Here is a 14,022-nt window from a genome sequence, read left to right as displayed (position 1 = left end):
GAATGTGAGCAGAAATATACCATATATACACATATATAAATACAGAGAATACAAAAGGGATAAATAGAATAAATAGGAATAAGAATACAAGGGAACGGCACATTTCAAATATTGTGAGTCCAGAGGTGGGACCAAGTCATTGTTTTGCAAGTCTCAAGTAAGTCTCAAGTCTTTATCCTCAAGTCTCAAGTCAAGTCTCAAGTAATGTCAGGCAAGTCAGAGTCGAGTCTCAAGTCACTGGTGTAAAAGTCCGAGTCAAGTCACAAGTCTGAAACTTTGAATTTCAAGTCCTTTCGAGTCTTTAAAAAAAAAAAAAACGAAAAAATAATGTTGCAGTTATATGCTAAATGTAAATATTAGACCATGTAATTTTAAAATCTGTGTTTTTCTCAACACATGACAAAATAGTGAACTTAGAAAATATACACAAATTGTGAAATTGCACCTCTTTAAAATGCAGCTCAATTAAACCTAGCTCCAAGAATAATTTTCACCGACAGTTCTGAGATAAGCTGCATGTTATTCTTGGATGCGGTTGTAGGACCAGCTTTAAAATCGCATGACAAAAATATCATACACATTAAAAAAAACTGTATCACCAACGTAGCCTGGACAACATTTGCTAGTTAGATGAAGTCAGCTATCTCATCTTAGCATATTTATATGCATATTTATAATCATACGGTTCTTGGAGTGAGTGCATACACTCATGAAGTTTAGTAACTTCAGGTCACTGCAACAAGCCCAGGTACAGTTTACCGACGGATGGGTGCAGGACCTTGAAATGCACCGTGTAGAAAGTAAAGACCATCGTACGTATCATAAGTTTACCAGTCTCACAAATCGTCTTCATAAATACACATTCGTTAACCGTTTATTAATAGGACCTTTGAGCTCAACGGTAATTAATTAGTAGTGGAAATAATTTCTGGTACCCATCACAGAAATGTAGCAGTGACAATAATACTGTATGCTGTAATCGTACTGGGCAATTAGTGATACAAAAAACCTGTTTTATCCTGTGAATAAAAGTATATGTTTTTGTCAATGTACCATAATAACAGAAGCGAAACGCAATATTGTGTCAGGACAATTCACTATTTATGCACAATAAATAAAGGAGCATAGCGCGACAATTTCTGTTCAGCGCCAGACTTGCTTGTAACCTATATCACCAATTATGTTATGAAAATGACGTATTAACTACTACAAAACTCTGACCTTTGTGGGAATGCTTGGAGCAGACTAACCTGTGAGCTGGAGTGTTCTGGGACGTTATATTTGGTCTTTGAATGGCTGCAATCCAGTCGCCTCTTTGTTACTTCGGAAACATGGCTCGAACAATTTCTCTTCAACGACGTAATCCGATAACAACCGATCTCTTTACCCGTCGGCTTCCCGTGGCTGTCATGCGACCGGCTATTGCAGTTAATAATACAACGGCTTCTTGCCATTTTTGTGTTTCTTTTTATCGCTGTGTGACTGATTTCAATTGAAAGCCTGCGTGCGCTAGTACCGCTTGCCACGAGTTCCCAGAATCCTTTGCGGTTCTACCCGTGAATGACGTCACATTTTCAATCTCTATATAATATGCATGTTAAATTTTATATTTGGGGTAAAATATCAAGTCTTTTCAAATAAACCGGTTCAAGTCCAATTCAAGTCCCAAGTCATTGGTGTAAAAGTCCAAGTCAAGTCAAAAGTCTTAGAACATTTTTTCAAGTCAAGTCAAAAGTCATAAAATTAATGACTTGAGTCTGACTCGAGTCCAAGTCATGTGACTCGAGTCCACACCTCTGTGTGAGTCTATTACACCGTTGGATATTAACAAAAACTATTGCACAGTGAAAAGGCACTACAGCTACTTGTTCCCCCCTCCTTTGTCCCTGTTTCCCCTCCCTCTCCCCTCCAGCAAGGAGTTAAACAGTTTAATGGCGTGTGGGACAAAGGACTTTTTAAGTCTGCTGCATAGTCCTTGACTTTGGGAGAAGCAACCTGTCACTTGTTGTGGAAGTTTTCCATTTAAATAAAGCCTGCAGACGAGCGGTGAGCGGTAGCTAACATTCTTTAATCAAAACACACAAAGAACAGAAAACCAAGCTTATGGAGAGCCTACATGACCGCGGGGCAGACGGTCAGCAGAGTCTCCCTGAGCCTAGCATGGCTCTCAGTTAAATACCTTCTCCAGGAACAAAAGGCAGTACACAGCTGTTTCACATCTTAAGGTTCACACTCCCTTGCTACCTCCCAGAGTCCTCAAAGAGACAAAAGACTCTTCCTGTGGAGCTGTCTGCTTCCCCCAACTTCCTTACTAGACCCCCACCATTTGTCTTAATGTATGAGTGTGAGACTTGTTAAAATCCAGTGGCACCAAGGCATCATACAATAAAATAATGTGATTAATACATAAGTCAAAGAAATTCCTATACACACTGAACAGAATCTTCTGGTTGGTTATGGCCATGTGCAGAGGATGTAGAGGCTGCCCAGCATGGTCCATAATGTCCATATTGCACCTTAATTTGTTTTTATATAAGTGCGTGGAATGAGTCTTCAGTTGAATGTTTTTTAATAGGCAAAAAATACTTAAATAAGTAAATGACGAGTCGAATTTTTGTCTTTTTTTTTCTATTTTTGCTGATCCGAAAATTGATCCGATCCGTGACTTAAAACCGTGATCCGATCCAAACCGTGAGATTTTTGATCCGTTGCACCACTACTTCCTATTCAAGATACTTTTTTCAATTGTTTGGATTCTGCTGTTACCTTAGATAAACTTTAGCTAAACCTTGTTTGCTAAATGTCTGTATGCGTGTGGGAGGTGATTTTTAAAGCATTTTTTAAAAATAAAACCACATTTTGTGTTATTTCTAGCTTCATATGTGTAACTATAAATGCTTGAGAATACCTTGGGTGTTGTCCAAATATAATAATGACATTTTAATTACCCAACTGCATTGGCATTTATTGACTATTAAATTAAGAGGAAGGAGCTATTGACAAGAACAGTGCACATTATTATTTCTCTTTTGTCTAAGGTTCTAAACCTGCTATGTACAACTATAGTGAGTAAAGGATTAACAAGTAAAGTAAAATGAAAGATGAATAGAGGAATAGGAAGAGGTTAAAATAGAAGGAATAATCTGGAACAGCATTGTAAAACCTTGAATTAATGTGTAGTTGAGAGCAATACTACAGATAAGGCTACTGTCACGCCAGATACTTTTTCATGGACTGCATCTCGGTGGTCCTTCGAGCTGATGTGGTAGAGACAGTTAATAGTCCTTTTTGCACACGTCCTTTTTTTCCTTCTCTTCCCACTCACTGTCAGAACTTCAGCTTTCAGCGAGTTATACTTAATGGAGGAAACAGAGTGACTTCTTTTTTTTAAGTTACAGGTAATTTAAATTGCATCATTTCAAACAGCTCAGCACATGTTAGTTCGGCACTGAATGCCTGCAATAGATATAGTTACTTTATTTCCAAAGGGGAAAAAATGATGGAAAAAGATGGAAAAAAGTGAGAGAGCAGTGGAGAGGAGAGATTGTTTTTAAAGGTAGGGATTGCTGAGCAAGCCCAACTGTAAATTTAAAGCTTACATGTACAGTTTGGTCCTAATTTATGCTGTTGTTTTTTTGTTCTTTTTTGATTGGGTTTTTTTGTTTTTGTTTTAAGCAGGCACTGGGTCGGATGTGTTGACATTATACAGATCCAGAGAGAAACACACCTGGCAACAAATTAAATGATAATAACTTCATGTTATTCAAATTTATACCAGAGAGTAAATGCAAGCTAAACTAGGTAATTAGCAGTACAGTTTTCAGTGATGCATGCTCAATCATCTAGGGAAGGAAATCCCAAAAAAGTCAATTCTATTCAACTGGACGTAACGTTTTCAGTGGGAGAAACGTTTCACCTCTCATCCAAGTGACTTCTACAGTCAGAGACTGAAGTAGCTTAAGGGAAGAAATGGAAACTATTGCAGAATTTTGCAACTGTGAAATTGTGCTAGAACTATAACTTCCAAGCAAAAAGGAAGTGTTTCTGTCATATTTATATATGACAGAAACAGATATATATAAATCATTGACTGGAAGGAGTTTTAATGGAGTTCATTTACATTTACTATTTTAAAATAACTGCCCAAATAAATGCCTAAATGTGTTTTAATATACTTGCAGACTAATAGGAGTTGGTTCTGGAAGGACTTTGAGAGGAGTCATCAGTTTAAACTGATGATACCTAATTCCCCGTTTTTGCTATTTTGGCTTGGAGGTGTTGAAAAGAAGCAATAATGCTTCATGTAACATCTGCTTATGTGTTGTAATAAGCATTCAGCTAAATCAATGAAGAGCAATAAACCTCAGAGCACTAGTAGCACAGGTAGCTGATTAAGCTGGAGCTTTAAAAATAAATTATTAAGTGACTCGATTTCAATTTGAGTCGGATTTTCTACGCTGCACTGCCACACTGGAACCTAAGCTTTCCCCACCTGCCAAATTCCACTCTAACCCCTGAGGATAGCTCTATCAATAACAGTCTTAATTCCATTATAGTGGAGTTAAGACTGTTATGATTGATGTTCTGTGCTATGAACATTAATCTTTCTTAAACTAAAATAACCTATGCAAAGTTTAGGCAGAATTGCATAACAGAAACATGGAGACTTGTTGAAGTATTGAAACAAGTTAAATGATGAATTTCTAAAAATATACATTGATCTTGCACTCATTAAACCTCAAAATAATACACGGGTCCTTTCAGTAATGTGAGTTTTCGGCGCTCCAATGTCTTGAAAGTCGCTGACAAGTTTTTTTGAATTATTTGTCCAATTGTGAGTGGCAAGCATTCATCTAACCACTGAGCCTTGCAGGATTATTTCTTTTCTCTCCCCATTGACCTAACACTTTAGATTTATTTTATTTTATTTTTTTACAACAAGAGTGAGTGGGGTGACAGCTGTGGGGCAAGTAGACAAACACAAGTGTGAGAAGGCATTAAACCTTTGCTGTCATTTGTCAGTCAGACTGTCTCTCAGGCTATAGAGGTGAAGTGGGGCACAGCTGTTGGTGAAAGCAAGGTGATGTTAACTGCACTTGTCAGCTTGTCCCTTTGTGATATTCTGTGCAATTTGTGTGAATGAGTGGTTTGTGTGGACTGGGCAAAGCAGCAGGAAACTCTTTGCTGTCATTTGTCAGTCAAAGGTGATTCAGGACGCAGGTGGGGGCTCACACAAAGGAGACAGAGCAAGTGCATCATTTGTGGACACTAAGGGATGTCTATTCGTGTGCAGCTGTGGTCAACGCAACCCAGTACTTAAGAAAGGTTAATATTTGTCATCCTGTGTAGAGCAGTCTCTCCCCTGTAGCTACATCATCATAACAGAAAGTTCACTTACTAAAGAAAGAAAAGCCCTTCCAGAACGTGGGGCCAGGGTAAACCCTTAACAGGCTGACAGTTCATTCAAAGAGAGACAGACAGACAACCACACACATGCATCCACATTTACAGCCAATTTAGTATCTAACCATTTCTTGTAGACACAGGAAGAAACCAGGAGGTTTGCACCCACAATGCTTTTGGCTCGAGATGACAGCGCCACTGCATCACGATGCGTTTAGATTACAAAACTTGATTAAAGTTCATACTATTGCATGAGAGTGGTTGGAACTTTTAGTTCAAGGTTAGTTTAACTATCTGTTTTTATGCTTGGTATTGATCTGGTGCCTTAGGTTATAATAGAAAATGTTAAATGGTCAGTTTCAACTGCACCTTCAGTATACAATAAACAACTAATGTAAACAGAAATGAAAAGACTTCACATTCTGAGAAAAAGAGACATTAAGTCAAGCTGTCTAGCTTGTTTCTCTAGCCTGTCAGAGCTGCTGGAATGCCAGCATATTTTGAAGACACTATCTTGGAACAGTACTGTAATTACTAGTGTGTTTAACTTGAACTCTGTCAATTTCTTATTTCTGTGTTGAGAACTTTGTTAGGGTTGTTTTTTAAAAAAGTAATACATTACACCACAGAGAAAGTAATTCATTACATTACATTACTTTATTGTTACGGTGTTCAATTAACAGGTACAGCTATGGTCGCACACATCAACACGAATAGTATTGACACCACCACTGGTATTGGATCAATACCAGCATATGAACCTTTTCGTGGTGACTGTCATGTCTACTTTATTTATAGCCTATAGAATATTTAAATAACAAAAACTGACCCAGAGTGTTATAGAGATACAGAGGTACAGTCTCAAAAAAAAACTCAGTTACTGATGCAGCTCATAAATCATGACACACTGCTATTCCTTACATAAGTTACCCTTATAGGTAAAAAGTATCAGTATCGCTTCTAGCAATACTGGCCCTCTATTTACTTATTATCAAACTGATACAAAAACTTCTAGTACTGCACAGCACTACCGCTGATTTTAGCACAAGTGCTCAAGAAGAAGAAAGCTTGTTTGATTGACTTTTGTTTTCTTTCTATCTGCTTGATATGCAGATAAAATAATCATAGCAACGTGAAACTTCTGACCAGAAGCACAGTAGAAGCCTTGCAGTTTAAAATATGCCTTTTCATCTGGCTGTGATTGTTATTCCCTCGTCAATCTTCTTGATTCCACATGGTAAGTATGAGAACTGATTGTTCAGTTAACAACAAATACTTCCCAACATGCGGTCTAGCGTATGCAAAATTACTCTAGATTAAAGGAAACAAATAGGAAAGGATGAAAAGTACATTTTGGACTTTATATATTATTAAACAAATTTCCCAAGTGTGGGTGGGACTAATAAAGGTTATCTTATCTTATCTTATCTTATTAACACATTACATCATTTATGGCTATAATTATGATCGCTTTTATAATAGCGGTTAGTCTCTGACTTTTCTACATCAGTGCTGATAGATGAGAATTGCTGCTGATATTTAACAAAAAAAGGCCTTGTAGGTAAGTGAGCAGTTAAGGAGGTTTAATTCTTTCAATGTGTTTTAGTGTGAAACAGATGGGGAATGTGCTGAGTTTGCATTAACAGCAAATGGCAGCAGCAACAGCAAATTAACAGAGCACATGGGAGAGGAATCCACAATGGCTAATTTTAAAACAGCATGAATTCGATATGTAAGCATGTCTCTAATAATAAACACATGGCTTTATTTTTTTTATTTATTGTACATTAAAAAGCCTGATGTGGAAGTAGGACAATATACTTTTTTAATGTGCAATATGGACAGTTATGGTTGAATTCTTTAGTTACTCTTCAATGGCTGCTTTGCTACTTGGCTGTTGTGAAAGCTAACTGGACACCTTGGTAATTTGCAGACATTAAAGCTTTACTTTTAACAAAATTTCAGCTCATATATACAAAACACTTCTCGATAAAGGAAATTACTTTGGCTGCACTGCATGACACATGTGTGGTTTAACCATTTTAGACTCCATCCTTTAATCTGAGTCTGGCACTGTTAGAGCTGTGCTGGTGCACCATAAAATCGAGTGAGTTGTGTAATATGTGGAAAAAGCAAGCAAGAAAGATAAGAGGTGCAGTGGAAGAGTGAGAGAAGAGAAAGATAACCAATAAAAATGCTATAAGTTCATATTTTTTGCCATACATTCCAGAAGGAGCTCTTAAGCTATTAATGCCTCATGTGAAAAATTGAATGTGACATGGATTTTGCAGTTTGTAAAAATTCATAGATATGCCAAACTATCACCTAAAAATGGTCATTTATATTACTCACTAAGCATTCACAGAAATTATTTTGAATTCAACTTTTATCCAGTGGTATATCAAAATGAAAAGGTCCAAATTAACTTTTAAAAAAGTTAATATTTTGCCATACAACGCTTTTTTTAAAACCCTCACATAGTGTCTCAGTTCAACAAGCCAAGGAGCAACCAAAGCAGTTTTATAGTTTCCCAATTTGTGCATCCCTTAAGCAATTTTTCCAGCTGTTTTTTTCTAACCAAAGGTGACACTGTACTCACTCCCTCTTGCTCTCTGTTTTTCTCTGGGTCTACTTGCTGACATAAAAGGTTGTATGAAAAATTACAACACTCCTGAATATTAGAAGCCCCTGCAAAATAGTTTCCCAGCCTATCCATCATCGCAGGGACACACAGACCTATTATGTGTCTTTGCACGTGCATGTCTATGTTTGGACACTGAAAAGTCATTGTGGTAAACATGTCTTTCGTTTGTATGTGACTGGTGTGGGTGTACTGTGTGCATAACCTTGCATATGGTATTGTTTCATCTAATGGGACAGTTTACTAGTTAACCTCGTCATGATAAGGGAATCCATCATTCCCTTTAAAGGCACTGTGTTGAATAGGACATCTATAAATGTGCACATTCTGTTTACCGTACGTATAGGGAACACAAACACGCCCATTCTAGGTATGTTGCATCAACCCCACAGCACCCCTACCACAGCTATACATGGGATTCCCGACAGGATAGATGTGTGATTGCAAGTAAGGCCATCACACTGTTTCTCTATTAAGCTCTAGTACAGCAGTGTCAATATTGGCCTGGCAAAATGTCCAATTAGAGGTGCTAGGTGGGTTTGGAAAACATGAAGGAGGCTGAAGTTTTTCAGCTTTTCCTGCTGGTGAAGAACTCCCCCATAGCTATTCACACTAAACCAGAGTGGTTAAGTAATAGATAAACAGTTAAATGACAGAAAAATTCATGGGTTTTTTTTTACTGTATAGTATAGACATTTTGGTTAAAACAAGAAAATCTTCATCAAACAACAAAAACTTTAGGTTTTATAAATAGAGGACAATCTGGGCAGTGAATTACAGACCGTTTTCTGCTTTTCACACTTTTATCATGTAAAAGAACTGACATATGCTGTTGATATTGCACTTCTTTATCTTAATATAAAATATCCCATGAATTAAGTGTATAGTTAAAAATTGAAGTTTTACTTGTCCAGCCCACTTTGGCCCTCGATGTAAAATCACTTTAGAAATATAGGTTAACTGGTCTTAAAAGCATTCTGGTATTTGAAATGCTGCATCATGTTTTCATGACTTGAGTAAGAAACAGTAGTTCATGTTTTGAATATCATGCTTTTTCTTTTATCATACCTGTGTGCAAGCAACACCATTACTACCTGGCAACTTCTTATTTATGGTTGTTACTCTTTCACAAGAAGACCCTTCATTATTGTATTTCACAGACTTTGCGGTTTTAAGGAAGTGTGTCTTTGACATTTGATATATCTTTTAAAATTTTCATATATGGCAGCCTTTTTTATATATTTGCCTTTCATCATTCTCTTTATTTAAAGTAAATAGCATTAGTGAAAAAGTAGTTAACCCTGAAGTGTTTTGTGTTTAAGGGTTTATTGATTCTGAAAACCTCCCTCAGGTCCTTCTCAGGCCAAGAGTGCAAATGGGAGAAGCTTGCCTTAAGGGCTTTCTAACAGAATTATTTTCTTGTTCTTTTGCATCTGGTTTTCAGGTACACTTTGGTTTGATGTAGGCAAGAAAATGGCTTGGTTAGGTTTAGAACAATCGAGGTTCAGGGTTAAAATAACGTTAAAAAATATCTATTTCAAAAAACTATCTGCAACAATAGCTCGGACGTTTCATAAGCTCACACTTATTTCCAAAATAAGTCAGTACTAAGTAAGTATAGAGGCAAGGGAGTGTACTTTACTGTGTAATGATGACACAGAAAATGTATCTCCAGTAGGTATTTGGGGGACAAGCACCTGTAGATTTCTTAGCAAAGCACACTTAGTTGAAAAAGACATACAAAACATGTAGATTTCCATTCTCTTATTAGCCATTGTAATTAAAGAATGTTGGCAGATAAAAGGTTTCTTTGGTCACTAACTCTTCCTACAGGATGAGAATTGGTAAACACATATATCTTCAGCTGCTGAAGGTTCTTATTGATATCACATATTAGACATCTTCATATTCTCTAGCAACCACATAGCACCAAGCTAAAATTATCTTTTTATACTTGTACCTACAACAAAGAAGGTATAAGGCATGGCTTGAAAAATATTACTTTTTTTCATTAATGAATGGTTACTGTTATCCAACTGTTATCCAACAGTAAGGTAGGTAATTATGTATTTATTTGGGGGGGGGGTTCATGTATGCCCCATTACTCATTGTTTTCATTGTTTTGTCCTACAAATTTCTCCAAGTTGCTCTTACAACCAACTTGCACTATTACAATTTGAAAGGCTCTGCTGCTTTGCTGTTGCTAACAATTAATGATAATCAATGGGATCAGAATCACTATTTCCATGAACACTTTGTCAAACATTTTGAGCATGAAAAGGAAACTGGAAGCCAAGCAGGCAAGACTAATCTGTTGTCACTGAATAACACATATTTCAGTTGAAGCTGGAAAAGGTTCAATACAGAATGTTTTAGTTCCACCTCTGAAAAAAAAGTCACTTCACAGACTGTCTGACTCATAAAACTTCAAATAGCAATTGCACTGCGAAGTAATGAGACAGTAAGACAGTTGCCATCTCCCCAGCCTCTATTTACTTTGTTTAAAATTTCTTGATCATTTTTCCAATTTTTGTATTTTTTTTACTTCTTTTTTTTAAGCATTTTAACTCATTTCTTTTGATTAGTAAACCCTTCAGAGTTGTTTTTATGCTTAATAACTGAATAACTGACAATAATAACTGCTCAACAACTCTTACGGAATCAAAAAGACTCACCAAACTCTAACAACACTATATTCAACACATCTGTTACACATTTATGGACTCTGCACTCTCCTAACCACCGATCTGCTGACAGATTTTTAATTTGGTGATAGAAAGACATAAGACATGTAAAAATCTTGAACATAGGGATGTCCTCTGGTCTGAGGTGCTGGGGGGACCAGTTAGAGACCAGCAGCTGGACGTCAATGGTTGGACTGGTGGACTACTTCAGTGAAGAGTAGACAACGTCTGGCTCTGGTTTAAAGTCTCTGGTCTTGTTTGGTCTGATGGTTATTTGTCCATAACTGACTTCGTCAGTTGTCACTGCTGAGTAGACAACAGCTGGATCACTGTCTTTTGTGTGCCACGGACCATTTTTTTTTCTTTTTCCTGGATCACCTGTTGAGAAAGAAAAAAGAAAACAAGCAGAAGAAGACGAGAGCAATAGAATAAACAACATCGTGATGATCTATGGGAATATAACAGTAAATACTAAATGTTAAACATTATTGTGCAGCACGTAAGATCGACAGCACACAGTGTGCTTTAAGGTATGAGCATTAACGTGCTTGTTTTTAAAAGGTTCCTTCATGTAATGATCTGCTAGAGGGTGTGGGGGGGCCACAGCCCTGTCCACCAGGGCATGAAGCAGGTATGGAGGAGATCAAAACTCCAGACATCCAGAGGCCCTCAGAACACAAGAGACCAAGGAAGACCAACAGAGGGGCAGCCGTGCCAGTATCCCAGAAAGAGCTGACGAGAGTCCCAGATGAGGGCTCACTCAGCAGCTGCGGAGCATAAGCCAGGGGGGGTTGTAGTGACGTGCCTGGGAGCTCCTCCGGCAGCCAGCTGTGCCAGAGTGCCCGAGCCCCAGGCCGAGAGGCCTGACCCAGGTGGTGTTACCCTTTTCCCTGCGGTGGGGAGATGCAGACCGCCCCGACTCTGCAGCAGCAGGGAGGCCCCACATTCCAGACCGCAGTCGGACGGCCAACTCCTCCTCCTAGCCCTCCCACTCCAGCAGGCCGCAGAGAACGGGGGTGTAGAAGACTCCAAACCTCCCTCTGCCCGCTCATATGTAGTGTTGATGCATGTGTGTTCTAAGGTGCATTTAAAACCCAGGAGGGCATGGAGCTACCTGCCAGAGAGCAGCAGGTAAGCGCATGGTCCCTCCTGCTAGCCCTCAATGTCTACGTGTATTTAAAATTGAGAGGTGGGCAACGACGTCAGCGGTGAGGTGTACACCCTGATGGTAATTTGAAGTCCGTGTAGCGTGCCCACCCCTAAGATCCTATATGTATATGTTATGAGAGTGTGAGTAATGTGAATGTCTAAGTTGTGAGATAATTGATCTGATATACTACAGGAGCTGCCTTTTTACTCTATTAGAGGCTTGACTTTCTTCATACCCGGCATGTCTGTTTTAAAGGAACTGAATTTAAGCCATTTTTATCAAACATAGTCAGCAAGCTCATCAGAAACATTGCTTTGATGTGAGCAGAAGCACAAGCCTGAAGCTGCTTTTATGGTCGAGCAGAAGTAGGACAGCACGTCTGCCTGCAGTGAGCTTTGTTGTCAGATGGAGGCATTGTACCAAGTATGTGGTACAGCAGGTCTGTGGGCCACTCTTGTAAGGAGAGCAAAGTTATGACATACAAAGTGCAGAAGTGGAACTGAGTGTTAAAAACAATGAAAATTTCCACTGCAGCCTCTGTCTGTGCTTTTGATGCTGTAATTTTTGATCTTTGAAGTTTTTACTCTTCCGGGCGAACTCTGCTGTTGCACCTTTCTCTATTTCAGCCCACTTGTCAACCAATTGACATTCGACAATCGCTTCTGTCATCTGCTTCCAGCGTCGCATAGTCAGGATCTTGGAGAACTGCATTGGGGCGTGTCTGGGGGGGGGGGGGGGGGTGAAACCCCCCCTGCCTCCCGTATCATGTACGCATATAGACACATTCATGAGACCATAAAACCAGATTTAGTCAGAGCAGTGATGCGCATATTTATATAACCCTTAGTTATCATAAGAGCTTTTAGAAATTTAGGGAAAACATTAATTTATAATTATCAAAATCTTTCTTGGCAGTTATTGTAATGGCAATACAAGTTAATAGCAGTTCACAGGCAATGCAAAGTGAAAGAAAGTTCATTTTAGTACAAAGCCTTTCTTAGAAGATGGTTGCCACAACACATCCTTCTTCCAGTTATCCTCTTTTTCATTTGCCAAACTTCATGGATTTCTTTGATATGTCTTTCTGACCAGCTAAAATTTGTTTCTACTGTTTTGTTTCCGTGTTGTAAACTAAATGGTTATCTGCCACTCCATTGCTTTGACTAGGATAAAGCAACTATTGCGTTAGCATAGAAAAACTAGAGCTCTCATGAGACTTTGTTGCTGAATGCCAAATCAATAGAATATGTGTATCCAGCATGACTTTATTTCCAGTTACACATTGTTTGTCATTATTTATTTCATAATTACATAACATAATTGGTGTTGAATCAAATGATAACGTAATAAATGATAAAAAATAATGATTCTCCATTGATAATTAAATATAATATTTATATATTGACCATTGATGAACCCAGGATTTGAGAATAAACGCTGCTTGTCAGTGCCTAATATTACTCAGTATTTGGTATCTACAGAGCCTTAAAAGCTGTCAACATATTTTCAATTATTTCCATTTAAGATCTTCAGGTATATATAATTGTGTCAAGTACTGCTATTCACACTAATTGATAAAGCAAAAGAAAAAAAGCTTAAAATTATTTATTTATCCTCCATGTGTTGCATAGGAGCTTGGATTTTGTAAACTTAGCTCCCTTGTATGTTTGTTTTTATGAAATATATTTATTAGTAGACGAATAAGGGGCATCCACATTAACTATAGGCATTCAAACAATTTTGTGGAAAACACTCCAACTGTGCCAGCATGGGAGTGTTTTTCCCATGCTGACACAGTATGCACAATAAAATGAAGAAAAAAACTGTGTAACTTCTCAGATTACTGTGTGTGTTTGTCTGCTTGTGTGTAATATCATTGTACACTTTAATAATACATTGTTGTGCCCTTTTTAATATATATAATAGACAAGCAAAGCAAAACACTGGATGAGAATTTCATTTGTATTGTTTTGGCTTGTCATTAACTTTTTAAAAACTGTATTTTTCTATCTCGTACCTTTTTCTAGGATGGTATGGGGAATCTCCGGGTGACCAAAGAAGGAGTGAGACTTGAAGGAGTGTCAGAATTCTTATTGCCTTTATATGTGAAAGAGATCCAGTCTCGTAGGGTAAGAACACGTCCA

The 14,022-nt window shown here is 37.9% G+C and overlaps 2 protein-coding genes across 3 annotated transcripts in view; one reads left to right on the top strand and one right to left on the bottom strand.

The window, feature by feature from the left end:
• The window catches only part of LOC309708419 (zeta-sarcoglycan-like), a 370,409-nt gene that overhangs the window by 233,307 nt on the left and 123,080 nt on the right, over positions 1-14,022 (top strand). For both annotated transcript variants that reach the window (XM_082536450.1, XM_082536451.1), the window contains exon 3: positions 13,906-14,007. In XM_082536450.1, the coding sequence (XP_082392576.1) occupies positions 13,906-14,007 (102 nt within the window). The remainder of the gene's footprint in view (positions 1-13,905; positions 14,008-14,022) is intronic.
• Positions 1-14,022, bottom strand: part of LOC309708639 (uncharacterized protein) — a gene marked incomplete at its 3' end in the record, with an annotated part of 227,642 nt that overhangs the window by 210,520 nt on the left and 3,100 nt on the right. The gene's annotated exons all lie outside the window — the stretch shown is intronic.

Source organism: Aulonocara stuartgranti, assembly GCF_965226115.1.
Source record: "Aulonocara stuartgranti genome assembly, chromosome: 6".
NCBI lineage: Eukaryota > Metazoa > Chordata > Actinopteri > Cichliformes > Cichlidae > Aulonocara > Aulonocara stuartgranti.
Note: the sequence above shows the minus strand (reverse complement) of the source record. Positions and strands in the feature narration are given on the sequence as shown.